This window comes from Cygnus atratus, chromosome 2 (assembly GCF_013377495.2).
Source record: "Cygnus atratus isolate AKBS03 ecotype Queensland, Australia chromosome 2, CAtr_DNAZoo_HiC_assembly, whole genome shotgun sequence".
NCBI lineage: Eukaryota > Metazoa > Chordata > Aves > Anseriformes > Anatidae > Cygnus > Cygnus atratus.
The window spans coordinates 27,428,199-27,444,850 of NC_066363.1; the positions used below are offsets into that span (position 1 = coordinate 27,428,199).

Genomic DNA, 16,652 nt, shown 5'->3' on the forward strand with positions numbered 1-16,652 from the left:
AGCTTCTCTGGGCAACCGGTAACAGTGCCTCACCATCCTCAGAGTAAAGAATTTCTTCCTTCTACCTAGTCTAAATCTCCCCTCTTTTAGTTTAAAGCTATTCTCTCTTGTCCTATCACTCCACTCCTTGACAGAGTCCCTCCCCAGCTTTCCTGTAGGCCCCCTTTAGGTCCTGGAAGGCTGCTGTAAGGCCTCCCCAGAGCCTTCTGTTCTCCAGGCTGAACAACCCCAACTCCCTCAGCCTGTCTTCACAGGAGAGGTGCTCCAGCCCTCTGATCGTCCTCATGGCTCTCCTCTGGACCTGCCCCACCAGGGCCATGTCCTTCCTGTGCTGGGGCCCCAGAGCTGAAGGCAGCACTCCAGCTGGGGTCTCAGGAGTACCAGGACAGACTCCCCTCCCTTGCACACCAAACAAAGGCTGAGCGAGGACGGCAGCGCAGCCCTAACAGCCCGTCTGGGCCCAGCTCGCCAACACAGCGCTAGACTGTCAGCGGTGCTGCTTCTCAGCTGAGGCAAACCCTCTGCTTGCCGGCTGTTGGCAAGCTGAGCTGTTGCTCTGCTTCCTGCCTTCCCATATGGTGCCTTATTTAAAAATAAGGCACTGACAAAGAGCGTCAAATGTAAAAGTAGGCCAACCAGAGTGGGGTACAGCAAACCCTAGGTTGCAGTGGGGGCTCAACGTCCCCCTACTTACACACCCAGAGGGTCAAAAGCCTAGAAACATGCAGGGCCCCTGGGATGGCTACAGGTTACTGCGGCACAAGTCCAGCTCCTCAACTCATCTTAGCCTGCAAGGTAAGCAAGTGTCACTGCAGGCTGCCCAGCATGCAGGGCCCCCCCCCGGGCTGCTCAGCTCCTCCCTGCTGGCCTGCCCCCAGCAGGGAGGAGAAAGCAGGGGGGTGCTGGACAAAGAAGGAGGGAACAGCAACTGCTTGCTGGATAGAAGAGAACAGGAGCTTGGAAAAGATGAGGAGGACCCAAACGGTGGCAGATGGGCCTTTACCACACCAATGTCTTGCTCTTTCTCTGAGTAATTGTGGCAACTGCACAGAGAGAAGACAGGACCGTCCATCTCTTCTTCCTCTTCTCTGAGGCTATCTCACCCTGCGTACTTGGGAAAAGGATGCTCTCAGCAGCAACCAGGGACAGTACAACCCCCATTCAGCACTGTACTTTTCTCATCCAGTATCCCTAGCAGGGGCTTGTGATGGTAGATGGCAGAGGCCCTGGGAAAACTCAGCTTGAAGCATGACAGTGCCTGCGTGCTATGTCCTCACGTCAATGTACTGCTCTACTGAGCCCTTCCAGGCTCAGATCTTGGAGTTTTCATGACCAGGTGGTCCTGCTTCAAAGTAAGTACATCAATTTCATGCCCATGTAATGTTGTATATGGAAAGAATAGAAAGGAACAAGCTGCATCATATTACTATGTTGGAAGTGAACTCTGATCATTTAAGGAGGTCAGAAAAGTTACTTACTCCATAAGCTATTCAACTTCCCAAGGTGCACAGTCCAATTCTCCTGAAGTGGCTATTCTTAGATTTGTAAGATCCTAGACTCACCAAAATCAATTACATCAACTTTAATAAACTTCCTGATCAAGACAGTTAATCAATTACCACTGTTTTCATCTGCCATAGGGGTTCTGCAGCTGTTTTTATTTTAAGACAATCCACTACTAAACAAGAATATGCAATTGGAATGAAGCATATTAAATCAAGATGAACATTATGTGTGTAGAACAATCAATCTGTAATTTTACCAGGATGATTAACTACCCTGTTGTCCCAATTACTGCTGAGCTTGCACACACATCACAGAAAATCCTATAACAATGGCACTGTGGCTTGGAGTTACTCTGCAGCCCAGACTGCACAGAGAAGTGTATGCCATACACTTCTCTCTGATTAAGGAAGTATTGTTTGTAACTGCAATTAAGATTTTTTTTTGCCTAAAAAAATAGCTATTTGCAGGGTGTCTCTTTTCTTGCTCTAGTTTTCTACTTAACTAATGGTCATGATAGTAATGCATTGTACATGGGGATTTCAATTGCTTTTCTTTAAGCAAATTTAATCGTATTAAAAACCTCTGGCTTCTTTTTTAATTTAAAAATGTGAAAAAATGCATAGGCAGAAAGCACAAAATTCAAAGCTAACTTTAATTTAAAAAAATCACATATTACAAGAAAATGCATAATATGAACCAATCAGTATTGCAGCTTGGGGTAAAAAACCTTCAGCTGTGGTTTCTCTTGTGTAAAAAGGATGATTATTCAGCTATTTTTCTACCTAAAAACATGACAAGGATTCACAACACATTTAGCTGAAACTTATGCAATGTCCTTAATTTTCCAAATCAAGACAGGAGGGTTTTGTTTGTTTGTTTTAAATATCCTGAAAGTCTAGAATCTGTGACCAAAAAAACAAACACAAACATTTTCTGAGTCTTAATTCTAACTTAAAGTACAGTTAGCTATTTTGAATATAGGCCATATTTTAGCCTCACCTTTGCTTTTATCAGAACTGCTTTAGCCATTAAAAATGCTAGAATAGATCGTCCAGAAGTGTTTTAACAAGTATTGAGACAAACATAATCTAAAACAAGTTTAGTAACCACAGACTTGCTTAACGTTGCAAGAATCTGTTTGATGATTTCAGTGGTAACCAAGCTGGGCTGAAAATGCCAGCAGCCTGTCTATTCCTAGAGCTGCTAACATTTTTGGTGTTGCAGATAATTACTGTTTGAGATGAAGAGGATTTCAGGCAAACATGAGTACTAGTTTGCACTCAAAACATAGGATAAATGTAAATGCACCTCAGCATAAGTGTTAGGTGTTTCCCTTTGCAGATCTTCTTTGCAGATGCCTTCCTTAATGCCAGAGACAGCAGCTCAAAGTCAGGACCTCAGGCTACAACCCTAATGCTCAAGGAAGTTACGCATCTCAGGAGAGACTTCACAGGTGACAGCTTTTTGAGCAAGGAGCTGCCACTACCAGACAGCAGGAAACAGTGAGCTTTGCAAACATTAGGTATCCATGTCTGTATCAGCTTCCATGTCTTAATTGCCACACGACAGAATGGCCTTACTGTTGGGGATCAGTGGGCTGGGTACTCCATAAAGAGAAGACCAGGCTGTCCATTATCCAGTATAATACACTGCTAAACAGCTGAAGAACATCTCTGGCAAAAATGGAAGTACCTTGAGACTTTCCAGCTATGTGGCACCTTAAGAAGGATTTTGAACATTACAGATTTGTACAGAGGTGATTAAACTTGCTGAGGGTTCAAGTCAGGTGGATCCCAGTCAGTCCAGCTTACCCGTCCACTAAGTAGCATGTAGCTTTTTAGCTAGAACATATCAAACACACATTAATACTGCTCAGTGCAGCCACTAGATGATGTTCTGCTGTGCTTGAGAAGCAGGCCGGTTCAGATAACTTCTATATTTACAAAGTTATTTTGAGGCTTACAATGCAGGTACGTAGTTATCTAATAGACCATGAGAAATGGATTAACTAACTGAGCACACAAATTAACTGGGGATGAAAAACTTCATCAATGTAAAAGGAAAATACATTGAATTAAAAAGGGCTAAATATAATAAATTGCAAAGCAGGTCCTATACGGTACACATAGCAAACATGCAGAACTTGTGATATTGTGGCTGCTGCCATCCTTTTCACCTTCCTTCACTGTAAAAGGAGAGAAGGGAGGCAAAGAGAGACCATCAAGTTCAGCTTTTCTTACTGTCCTACTGCATCACTATTCAGAAACAGTGTGAGCTAATGATATGAATTATTAGGTGCTCTCTAAAAACTAGTTATATGTTATCTTCAGATGCTTGTTACGTACCAATTCAACAGCACACCAATATTCCAGGGGGAATAAAAGATATTTTTTTGTCAAAATCATTTTATTAAAGAGTTAATGTCACAACAAGCTCAAAATAACACATGCTTCAGAAATAAACTTGATGAAAAACACTCTGAACAGAAACATGTTTTGAAGGCATGGTAAATCATCAGTTGCAAGAAACTTCTGCAAACAGGTGCAAATTCTGTTGGTGCAATGGAAAAAAAAGTCAGAAAATAAGCCTTTTGGGCAATACTTCTGTTTAGGTAGTACAGTTTGTCTAATAATTTAAATCAGAAAGGGCACAATTTCCACGGCTGCATAGACCCAAATGTATTTCTTATAATTAGCTCCAGCACAGATTTTTCACTGTGAGTACTAGCAAAACAAATTCAGTTGACATCTTAACATAACAGTAATATATATATATTATAGATGTGATAGATGTTTGACTCATGCAGCCTCCTTAGTTACATGATATATGTATTTTTTAATTTACTCAAGAAACATTATAAAAAAATAGGTTTGCAATTTGTATTTCACTCCAGCGTTAGCTCTGCATCACCTCAGGCAAAGACAGTGTTTCAGCAGATAATCTAATTTGGCAAGAAATCTGCCCTAATTCTTAACCTCATTTTTGTAAATCCACGTAGAAAATAAATGCTAAGTCTTTATACAAAACAAGAGCAAATAACTGTACGTATATAAAAGGGGATTTATTCCCTTTAGTTTTGTTATCATGGCACATACTTCATAGTTTCACAACAGCATACTAGTTTTCATTTAGTTTTTTTAAAACCCCAAAATAGCATTGATGAATGGAAGAATGTGAGTTACCATAGGCAGCTGACTCATGCATTAAGCAATTCATGTTCTTTATCAGTTTTCCCAACAGCATCAGGATTGGATAACGGGTCGAGGTCAGCAAAGAGACTGAACCAGGCAGTCAAGTCTTTAGGATTCCTTGTAGGTTCTGGAAAAAGAAAAAAAAAAGAAAAAGGAAAAGTACAAACTTGGAATTCTTGCTTGTCAGCTATTTTAAAACAAAAGTGACTGAAAGTTTGACTGAGGTCAAACAAACGCCATGCTGTTGTTTAATTTATTACTAAGGGCACTTCTGACAAGAAAATCAGAATGAGTGATTACATTTTAAAACACCACCTTTAACAGAATATCGAACTTTAGTAAGAATGAATGTTTTACATCTGGCTGCCTGTGCGCTTTATATACCTCCTGCCATGATAAGTACAGGAACACTTTAATTAAAAATAGAAACAATCTCTCTCTGTCTAGCTTTGTTTAGTGAAAGGTATTTTACTTGTGTGTGCACCTGCAGGCCTGTGAAAAACCAAAAGCTAAGCAAACTCCACTTTACCTTACCATCTTACAGGCCTGAATTCCTTAACCTAAATCCAGTTCATGTGACTGTCCTCTTCCCCCTGTATATGACCATACAATGTCATTAGTCATGTCCCAAGTATGGCTTCTGGTATTAGGGTATATTTTTTGATTTATATTTAAAAAAACAAAGTGAACCAGGAATATGTTGAATACCAGCAACAGTTGGACTATTGCATCTATTGTGTCTGTATTGACATATAGATGTTGCAGAGGTCTCCTACCTTCCTGCTTCCTTTGGAACCTGATTTTTCCAAAAGGGCAGATTTTCAAATTAAAGAGGAGGTGAGTTTGGCTGCTATAAAGAAGCTACATCACCACTTTCTTTTTTTGTGATCTCATGCTTAACACACGTTATATTCATAGAGAAATAAGATGTGGAGATGTGCTATTCTACTCAGAAAGATAACATTGCATGCTAAATGAAAGCACCCTTTGTGCTATGAGGAATTCACAGACAGAATAGGCTCCATTTGGCATGATTTCCATCTTCGTGTCTGCAAGGCTAGAAGATACGTCACCTTCACAAACACAGATTTTGAAGTAGCTGAAGGCTGTTCCTTTTTCTGGTGAACCTATTGTGGCTGTGACATCTTACTCATTCCCAAAAGAGTTCCCAAAACATCTTAACCATCTTTTTCTACTGGGCTGAAATTAGTCAGTCTTTTAATCCCAGGAGGCAGGGGAAGGAATATACATTGCTCCTTCCTTCTGCACTGAACACCTTTCATGTAGCTTTTGTTTGAATATGAATGCAGAAAATATACTGCAAACTGGCAGTAAGGATGCAATGTGCTCCTCGTTTGCCTACCCAAAAAACACTAGTCAAAATAGTGGGGCTTGGTATCAGTTGATGACAGGACTCTTGGCTCACTTGCTACAAGTGAATTGCTTCATTTGACTACTGATATGATGCGTGTTATCAACAAAATCTGTAATCAGGGCTCTTCTGCCTTATCAGTAGCCTGTATTTTAGCCACAGAGTCTTCCCAGAGCTTCAAAACAGTGTTTAGCTTAGACTAAGTGCATGCAGATGCTACTCTGTATGACTCAAAGGAGTAGAAGAAACTGTTGTTTCAGCTCCCTTGTTATATATATAGCACACTACTCTTCTGACAGATTACCAGCATTGAAGCCTACAAACAATACACAGATACACACGTATTATATGTATAACTGACACCGAAAGAGTGATTTGTCAGTAAGCAGAAGACTCTTGATATGTAACTACTACAAAAATAAGTTTTATTATGGTAGATTAGGTGGGAAGGCTAGAAAGATGCATGAGTCACAGCTAAACAGGAAAAGCTAAATAACTGAAGAACTAAATGACTTACCACCTTTCATCGGCGTCTTGTTAGCATTCACATTCAGGCTGTTTGGTTTCTGTGCTGGCTGTGGTATAGATGGAGGGCTCCCACTGTTAGCCGCCCATCCTAGAATTCAATAATATAGCAGCATTAGTGTTAAGAATTACTTTGTCAACTCTGCCACCCCACTGTCTAGCAGCACAGAGCTCACACCAGGTGATGGAGCAGAGCATTCTGTTTTGGTTATGGCCATTTGTATCTTTCCTCATACACGAGAAATCAACAGATTCTGCAGACAACAGAACAGAATAGCTGTGGAGTGGTTTCTTCATCTCCAGATCCAAGTAAATGTACTCTTCTCAAATCTTTAATATGTCTAAACAAAGACTTTTTCCCCTCAATTCTTTTATCCAATCACAGCTAATACTTGTTCACAGAAATGCCAGTACAGTAATCAAGTCAAGCATAGCTGTAGAGCAAAGAATATCAGTTACATTTGGGCAAAAATATCATACATACTAAACATTTTTTCCTCATTCCTTTACTTTTACAGTTCCAAAGACTTTCATTCCAACTGTTCCAGAAAACAAGTATTTTGTGAGCCTTGTTTTTAAATTAATTTTAAAATGATTAATTCTGAAAAAGTTCATTTGTTGCAAAATACCCTGAAGAATTTAATTCTAGATGCACTGTTTACAGTTAACTTAAAACTAGGTTTTAATTGAATATTTTTTAGTTATCTTTTATTTGTAAGAATCTTCTCAGCAGGGAGAGAGCAATTATATGGTAAAAAGTGAAACTGTACTCACAATTTATTGTTCCTACATGCATATTCTATATCCACAAGAGAGTAATGATAACTACAGTTATTGAAGCTGGATGCTCTAGGCTGGCAAAATGAACTAGGGATGGCATAGCGTGGATACATATTAGGAAATAATGGCACATTTTTATCCCTGGTTTAAGGGATTTAAATTCTTATGCTTTATCACATTTAGAGGACAAACAGTCACATTTTTAACACCAATGTTACATTACAGGCCTGTATAGATAGCTTTTATTTCTTATTTCAACTTTGTCTCCTCTAAGTGTTGCCTGGTCAATTATCTGTCCATCACAGGGAGCTGCTATATCTAACTCTGCAGTATCAGAAACAAGATATTCATCTGTACATACAGCTAGCATTTCCTTATTCAGTCTACAAGTTCATGCTCTCACATCATTTTTCTGCTCTCTTCTTCCTTTCTCCCCTTACTTTCTCCATTTTTGAGGCTGCTGTCAAATATTGGTACCCAGCATCCTGAGAGCTCCTGCAACAGCTGCTAAGTCACAGGAACCCTTCCTTCCTCTAACAGATTATTCCCTTCACTCTCTGATCTGGCCTTGACTCTAAAGGGCTCGAAGCCCAAGCAGTGTTGTTAAAAGGGGGCAAGAAGAATGTTTCCATAAAACCACATAGCTTAGAAAGGGAATTTTAAGCCACAAACATCCTCTGTATCTCCAAGGAGAGGAAACAAAAACTTGTTCAAAATCTGGATGCAGAGGGCTCACAAATGTTTGTTCTAGGCAAAGGTGATAATGGCTTATAAGCCAGCCTGTGCCTCCTAAAAATGAGGTTTTAAGAGTTTAATCTTTCAAATAAGCAAATTTGAATCATAACTAATACAAAAATATGGCATTACCACTTCAGAATGACATACTTTTTCAGGCATTTTCTCTCGTGTTACACAAGAGAAGACTAGCAGAGGAGATTACAAACAACTAGAGAAAAAGTGTAATGCTTTTGTTTCTTTCCAGATATATTATAAGAAAGTGCTTTACATATCATGGATGGCAACGGATAAATTGAGTGGCTGAAATGAACAGGGCCAAATCCAAATTTCATATAAGTGAATGGGAGTGCTGCTCAGAAACATCCTGTGCAAGTTCCACTGCCTTCAGCGAGGTCAGGAGCTGTCTCCCTAAGGACTCACCGAGGTGAGTTTGCACTGATGAAACTGGCAAACCATAAAGCAAAACACTGCAGGGCACCTAACTCCTTTGGGGCCTTCCTTTTGACTCCCTGGCCTGAGTCTTGGCAAACAGCATGTCCATGAGCGATGCTGTGCTCCAGTTCTCTGTTCATTAGAACACAACTAGCTTAAGCACCACTTAGAAGACAAAAAGGACTTAACCAAGGAAAAAAAAAAAATCCAGCCCAAAGTGTTCCACAGAATAGCTGATGCTTTTGTAATGAAGGTTTTGGGAAAGATTGCCACTGCTTTTTTATGAAATACTTTCATGGATTTTATTTTTAGTGTCCGCTCACGGTGAGTTACAGAGAATAAAAGCTTTGCCTTTCAAAACCAAATTGCAGTCTTTATCAAATCGCAAGCTCTTGCTGGCCCTACGCCTACTCTGGTTTGCCTGTTCACAGGATGGATTCATTACGTGACTAGACAAAAGATTATCGTTGAGACAGCAAGGAAACCAAACAGCTTACTTTTCAGCTAGCATCTTCACAAAAGCTACCGCAATTAAATTTAGAAATGGAACCAGTGCGCTGCACATTTTCTTACCAACCAGAACACGACCATGTGTAGGTAATATAAAGAGGAATTCTCGGTGGTGTAAGTAAGTAAAAGGAGCTATAAACATTATGAAAGAGAAAGCCAATGCTCTCTGAATAAAATAGCAAGGCAACCAAATTACAAAGCTGTATCTGGAGCGGAATATAAAAGATTTGCTGGGAGCATGCTTTGTTTCTAATATTTATACATATTTTAAAACAGCACCTGGTAGTCCCATAGCAACTCAAAGTCCCATTGTGCTAGATCCTGTCCATAAATACAGCCAGAGAAAACTTGGAGCTGGGAATTCCTGACCGTAACAGTTTATAACCTGCATAGCATTGTGCCTGTTTTACAGATTAAGATCTGAGGCAGAGAGAAAACAAAGCCCCAAAGATTTATGAGTGTGCTTAACATAAAATAAGTAAGTAATCCCACTGAAGTTAATAGAAAAGTTAATGTGCTTAAAGTTAAGCATGTGAGTTTTAAGAATCTTTGTGGTCTTAAGGCCAAATTCACACAGGAAGCATGCACCATCTAGGCTCTACTCCAGCACCTCACACTGAATAATTATTAAGCATTATCAATTAGGGGAAAAAAGAATACAGCAGTGTAAAATATGTATCACAGGTCCTCAGTAAAATATCCACAAATCATATTCTCTGATCTTTTCAACTTTAATGTTTAGATATGTTTACTCTGCAGTTAGTATTTTTTTTTTTTTTAAATAGTCTCTGTTCCCAAATTTATTGGCAAGGTCAAATTATGAAAGAAGTGCTGTGAAATTAAATGCAGTTTAAAATTAAAGTTGAAACACAAACGGACAGAATTTCACTTTCAGTTAAAAAAAAGGAAAGAATTAAAAATATTCTGTAAAAGTTAGTTTAAATAATGTATTTCACTTGGCAATTAGAGTCATCTGGGAACATGCTGATTATCAGATACAATCATGGAGTTGATTAGCCGTGACTTTTCAAATGCCAGTAGATCAATTACTATGATCTTCTGCCAAAACCTTGGAAATTCATTTGAAAACATCAACATATTTTACTCTTTTAATACATATTTATATTTTTTCTTATTCAAAACAATTCTGGGATATTATATTGACTGGAACTGATTTTCTATTTCTAGTGTTTCTTGAATGCCATATATCTGACTTCTGATTTTGAAGTGGCAAAAACACAGCCAATGTCACTGTCTCATGCAAATAAAAGAGATAACATCAGAAAGGATACACAAGTCTGCCACTTACACCTTAAAAATATTTCATCTTCAAAGTCATGTTTACATTTAAAAACATGCAAAAACTATAATAATAATAATAATCACAGAATCACAGAATCGTCTAGGTTGGAAGAGACCTCCAAGATCATCTAGTCCAACCTCTGTCCTAACACTAACAAGACCTCCACTAAACCATATCACTAAGGACTACATCTAAATGTCTTTTTAAAGACCTCCAGGGATGGTGACTCAACCACTTCCCTGGGTAGTCCATTCTAATGCCTAACAACCCTTTCAGTAAAGAAGTTCTTCATAATATCCCACCTAAACCTCCCCTGGCGCAACTTTAGCCTATTCCCCCTCGTCCTGCCACCAGGCATGTGGGAGAATAGACCAACCCCCACCTCTCTACAGCCTCCTTTAAGGTACCTATAGAGAGCGATGAGGTCGCCCCTGAGCCTCCTCTTCTCCAGGCTGAACAATCCCAGTTCCCTCAGCCGCTCCTCGTAAGACTTGTTCTCCAGACCCCTCACCAGCTTCGTTGCCCTTCTCTGGACTCTCTCGAGCACCTCCATGTCCTTCCTGTAGCGAGGGGCCCAAAACTGAACACAGTACTCGAGGTGCGGCCTCACCAGAGCTGAGTACAGGGGGACAATCACTTCCCTAGACCTGCTGGCCACACTGCTTCTTATACAAGCCAGGATGCTGTTGGCCTTCTTGGCCACCTGAGCACACTGTTGGCTCATATTCAGCTGCCTATCAACCGGTATTCCCAGGTCCTTCTCGGCCAGGCAGCTTTCCAACCACTCATCTCCCAGCCTGTAGCGCTGCTTGGGGTTGTTGCGCCCCAGCTGCAGGACCCGGCACTTGGCCTTGTTGAACTTCATGCAGTTGACCTCAGCCCATCGGTCCAGTCTATCCAGATCCTCCTGCAGAGCCTTCCTTCCCTCGAGCAGATCGACACACGCACCTAACGTGGTGTCATCTGCAAACTTACTGAGGGTGCACTCGATCCCCTCGTCCAGGTCATTGATAAAGATATTAAAGAGGACCGGCCCCAGTACTGAGCCCTGGGGGACTCCACTAGTAACCGGCCTCCAACTGGATTTGGCTCCATTCACCACAACTCTTTGGGCCCGGCCATCCAGCCAGTTTTTAACCCAACGAAGCGTACATCAGTCCAAGCCACGAGCAGCCAGTTTTTTGAGGAGAATGTTGTGGGGAACGGTGTCAAAAGCCTTACTGAAGTCAAGGTAGACCACATCCACAGCCTTCCGCTCATCCACCAGGCGCGTCACTTGGTCACAGAAGGAGATCAGGTTTGTCAAGCAGGACCTACCTTTCATAAACCCATGCTGACTGGGCCTGATCGCCTGGTTGCCCTTCAAGTGCCGCGTGATGACACTCAAGATAATCTGCTCCATGAGCTTCCCTGGCACTGAGGTCAAACTAACAGGCCTATAGTTCCCCGGGTCTACCCTCTGGCCCTATAATACAAAACACAATCCAATCTCATAATATAGCTGCTATTTTTAGTAATTTGGTTAAAATTTGTTTATGTCTCTATATCAAAAAAAGGTGTTTCTCATTGCTCTTTTTTCTCCTTTCAGTAGATAGCATGTCTACTTCTGGTCAGAAACTGTTCAGTTTGACAATGCAATGACTAAACCTCGTGATTTTTTTCTGTTCATATTTTATGGAGTCAAATCCTCTCCAGTCCCTCTTTGCTCTATTAATCATACTCCTATATGCATATATCACTATATATATATATATATATATATATATATATATATATATCCTGTATATATATATATATCCTCCTATATATCATCACAAAATTGCGCAGCACTGCAAATGTCACTTGCCCAGTTCCCATCTAATCACTGAAGTCAGTGAACCCAAGTATTTGTATTTGGGTGGGTGGGGGGAGGGAGTTGTATCTGAATTAATTATAACTTAAACTTTCTTATTTTTTGCCAAAATGGCACAGGTCACTTCAGATCATGTGTGACTGCGCGAGTTTCATGGGTTCCAAGAAGTAGTCTTCAGGATGAAATCAGTCTGCTAGTCTCCCTACAGTGCTCTTCCCCAAACGAGATGAAAATGACTGTTGGGACAGGGCCCAAAATGCCAAGCTTCTCCCGTAGCTTGCAGTGCCCTACAGAGAAATCTAAGCTGGCAGCTGAGGATGGTGGGGAGGACGAAGGTAGTTACTGTTGGCTCATTACCATCCACCTGCCTCCCCCAAGCCACAGAAGCAATAGGGAAGTTTTCCCCTAGTATCCCTCCCACTTTTTCCCCTCCCCACAGCAGCAACTTAGAAAGCCCAAGAAAATGAACAGCACAGAACAAGGTGGAGAAAAGGAGCTGTTACCTGCAGCGGTAGACAGAAATGCAGCCTACGAGAGGAATCCACCTGTTGCTAGGATGAAACACAATCCATTCTACCTTACCCATATCCCTACATTGCAACAGTGTTGGATGCATTAAAAATAAGGCAGCGAAAGAACGCAATTGATTTTCATTAAGTTGTTTAAAAATAGTATTTCCAGACAAAATACAGTAATCATTTTTGGTTCTTTGGCTCCTTAACAGACACAGCAGCTGTGATTTAAACAGTAAAACCTAGTCAAAACATATTGTCTATTACAGAAAAAATGTCTCAAAGGCCTACAGAATATTTCAGAAAGTTTAATGAAAATATACAAGGCAATTATTTGTAGTTTAGGCTTTAGACTAATTCATTCAACACTCAGTGAGCAGGGCTTGAAAAACAAATACACATATTTTTCTCCAGGCCACACCTTACTTTAACTTCAGGGTTTCTGCAGCTCTGACACGATATAAGACAACACCACACTTATAAGTAGCAAAAAGACATACTCTAAAGCCCAAAAGCAGAAACAAAGATCTAACAAACCAAGATGAGCTCTCACCGTGTAAAGATGACTGCAAGTCATTCATGTTTTGGTCTAACAGCTGTGAGGGCAAATAGCCTGATGGTGTTGATGCCATGGACGATGAAGTGTTCTCCTCATCTCCAGCTGAAGAGCTCATGGTGAGATCAGTAAGCGCAACCTGTCCAAAAACAGCTGTCCACTCTTTGCTGAATTCCCCCTCATCCAGGGAGGAAGCGTTGAGGATCTCATTCAGTAACACCATGTCATCCTTATCACTAGGTTCCGACTCCAAGGGCCTCACAAACTGATCCTTTGATGCTGTCTCAGAGCAAAACAGAGAGTAAAGATAAATCAATTTTTAAACAATCAAAGAATAGAAGGAACATTTAAAAAACACACAATCTATTTTTTATATATTAACTGAAATGGGATGTTTTTCTGTGAATATTTGTTGTTTTCTTTTTTAGAACCAATTCTCTTGAACAGCTGGGCTGTAGCTTATGCAACAAATTATTCCTTGATTCTCTTAGATAACTTCACTGTTCAGACTCATTTCCCATTAAAAAACACTACAAATACACTTAAAAATCTATTAAATGTCCCACCAAAACCAATACATAGTCCAATACTTAAAAGCATTGGAGAAAACTACTTTTATGTTGCTTTTTGAAGCATCACATAAAGTTCCTCTCAAAAAAATCAGATTGGTACAAACTGAAAATAAAGAACAGTCGGGGATAATTCTAGAATTTTGTGAGAACATATTTAAGACAGTCTTTATGACCTTCTATTCATTGCTTGAGTTATTTATTTTTTTTCCCCACGAGAACAGGTTACTCCACACAAAGTGAGATTTCTACACTGTTCAATGCTATAGTAACTCTTTTTTTCTTTCTTAGGCCACTGAGAAGTAACTGCGGCCACTTTCCTTCTGATTACCCTTGTTAGTTTTCCTAGTACCAGAACTGCAGCAGAGGAATCTTAAGCTGACATTCCCTAAAAGCCATTTTTTTCTTATTTTAGAAATGTTAAACAGTTATATAAAATAAATGAAGCTTGTAACCAGGATTACAATCCTTTTCTCTAGCTTACAAAATGTTTGGAGAGTGAAAGAACTATCAAGGAATCCCAAGCGTTATTTTACTTGGAAACATTTAGAGCTCCATTGTGGGAGTATGTGGAGGACAAAAATGGTGGTTAACAACGCTGATAATGCTATGTTACTAAAACCCAGATCAGTTTATCTTAATTACACTCATTTCAAACTTGTGGTAAGGCGCAGAAACAACTTCAGTTTTCCAAAGTTCTGGTAGGTCAGCTGAGCTCTCCAAGCTGCATACAGCTTGCAAAGATGTTTTAACCCTTCTGGGTTGGGATAAAGGATGGACAGCAGCAAAGTGGCTGCCATCAGAGCAACAGGTCATTTGATTTAAACACAACTACCTTCTCAGGAAAGTTCCCTTATAAAAGCTGTAATCATTTGTAATGAAATGGCTGAATTTGAGTCATAGGAGAAAAAAAGTACAAAACTGTTTTAAAAATAGGCTGATGAGTCAACATACACACCTACATACTAAGAAACAAATAAGCCAACACATATTACAAGGATTTTTTAAATTGCTGAAGTTAACACTGAGGTTCAGCTCCTTTCTAATTTACATTTTATATTCCCTGACAGGACCAAAAAAATAGAAACAGAAACTTTACAAACAAATCAATTCTTCTAATATTCCCACTAGACTATAACTAAAACCACATAAAACAACTTGTTCTCATGAACTTTCAGGCACTTTCCAAACTTCAGATAAATAGCAATGAATGTGAATGTTCTCCCAGCACCTATAATTCTCCCAAGCCTGTAGCTACTCCATCATGTGAGGAAGAAGGGTGTGTCCTTCCATACGGAAAAGACAATTACTATTTCTAAGACATGTAAGACCTGTGATTTCTACTGGACAGCACCATCTCAAAACTGCTTTCACTAGGCCCCTTCATGAACTTGGAGGGAGATTCATACGTGAGCATCCTCAGTAACAGATCTGTTGAAACATACCACCAATAGTGTGCCTAACCACAAATTACGTTTACTATAATGGAACAGAAGTTCTGCAGCAACACGGCTCAGAGCAAAACCGTGCTTCATCTGGCTATCCCATTGCAGTAGTCCCATTATTACTGTGGGAGAAAGCAAAACATATAGATTTACATCTGAAGAGTGCTTAGATCTTGCTGTACTCCACGTGACCACCAGAAAAGAGTGACACACTTCATGTCTCAGCAGTCTTTCTGGTTCTCCTGGGGAGAAAATGCACATGGAGTAGGGGAGGACAGGGTGATGCTTATGTTGAGACTACCCCAAGTAAACAGCAGTAAGCTTGACTTGTTTGCAATAAAAGTTATCTTGAAACCAGTCTTGCTTATCAAGACATTACTCATGTGGTATCTGCTAGATTACTAGAATGATATGGACTTTTTCACCTCACCCATAAAACTTCTATTATTTCTTTTCCTGTTTCTCTGTTTTCATTGCCCATTTTCACAGTCAAGATCCCTTCTTTGCCTTCACATGCTGCCCCTTATCTTATAAATGTCCACGAAAAAACCAAAAACTTCCAGTAAAACACTGAAAAAACCAATGTCACTATATTCTATTTTGTGTTTATTTGAACAAGCCTCTAACAGTCCTCACACTCCTTTGCAAAGATGCCTCATTTTGCTAGTATTTGAAAATATTCATAGGAAGAGAAATGAAAAATATTTACAATGATACATGGTCTGAAATACAGGATAAAGACTACTACCTTCTGAAACAAAAAAAAAAGTGTGTTTAGGAGCAATTAAAATAATACAGTATTCACTAGCCTAAAGCTAGCTATTGTGTGAAATTAGGGTAGACAGCTGATATCATAACATTAACATAAGCATCTTTATCTGATGTAGCTGTCCCACAACTGCTTTCATATTGACGTAGCTATTTCACTTAAAAAAAAAAAAAAGAAAAAAAAGAAAACACTTCTAACTGACAAGGCTAAACTTGTATGACCAGTAATTGTATGCATTATCTGTATCTGCTCTAAGAAGGTCCAAGAAGGAATGCAAATGATTAAGGGGAAAACCAGGAGGAAAAAGGCCACACACTGACCTTTTTGTTATTAACCACAGAAAAGAAGAAATCACTACCTTATCTGTTCACAGATTAGGACTGCTATCTGCACAGGTAGCCGAGGAAACTTTCCCTGTTTCTGCCTTCGAGAGTGAAGACGTAATTTCCCCACAGTGCAAGAGACTGCTTGTGGCAAATCCCAAGTCAAAGTGCTCGCAAATCCACTGTTCCTTACCCAACATGAAGGCAGTGCCTTAAATACTCCAAATAACACTCTCAGGTTGACTGACTAAACCACATGGAGGGATTTT

At 39.9% G+C, this 16,652-nt stretch overlaps 2 protein-coding genes across 5 annotated transcripts in view; both read right to left on the minus strand.

Annotated features, from left to right (window-relative positions):
• The window catches only part of ASNS (asparagine synthetase (glutamine-hydrolyzing)), an 853,397-nt gene that overhangs the window by 330,259 nt on the left and 506,486 nt on the right, over positions 1-16,652 (minus strand). The gene's annotated exons all lie outside the window — the stretch shown is intronic.
• The window catches only part of ICA1 (islet cell autoantigen 1), a 76,266-nt gene continuing 61,754 nt past the window's right edge, over positions 2,141-16,652 (minus strand). For 2 of the 4 annotated variants that reach the window (XM_035545173.2, XM_050709217.1), the window contains exons 14-17: positions 13,275-13,556; positions 6,587-6,685; positions 4,689-4,824; positions 2,216-4,056 (exon numbers count right to left, since the gene is read on the minus strand). In XM_035545173.2, coding sequence (XP_035401066.1) covers positions 4,703-4,824; positions 6,587-6,685; positions 13,275-13,556 — 503 coding nt within the window. In that variant the 3' untranslated portion in view covers positions 2,216-4,056; positions 4,689-4,702. Of the gene's footprint in view, positions 4,057-4,688; positions 4,825-6,586; positions 6,686-13,274; positions 13,557-16,652 lie in introns of all 4 variants that reach the window. The other 2 variants (XM_035545175.2, XM_035545176.2) reach the window with 2 other exon arrangements.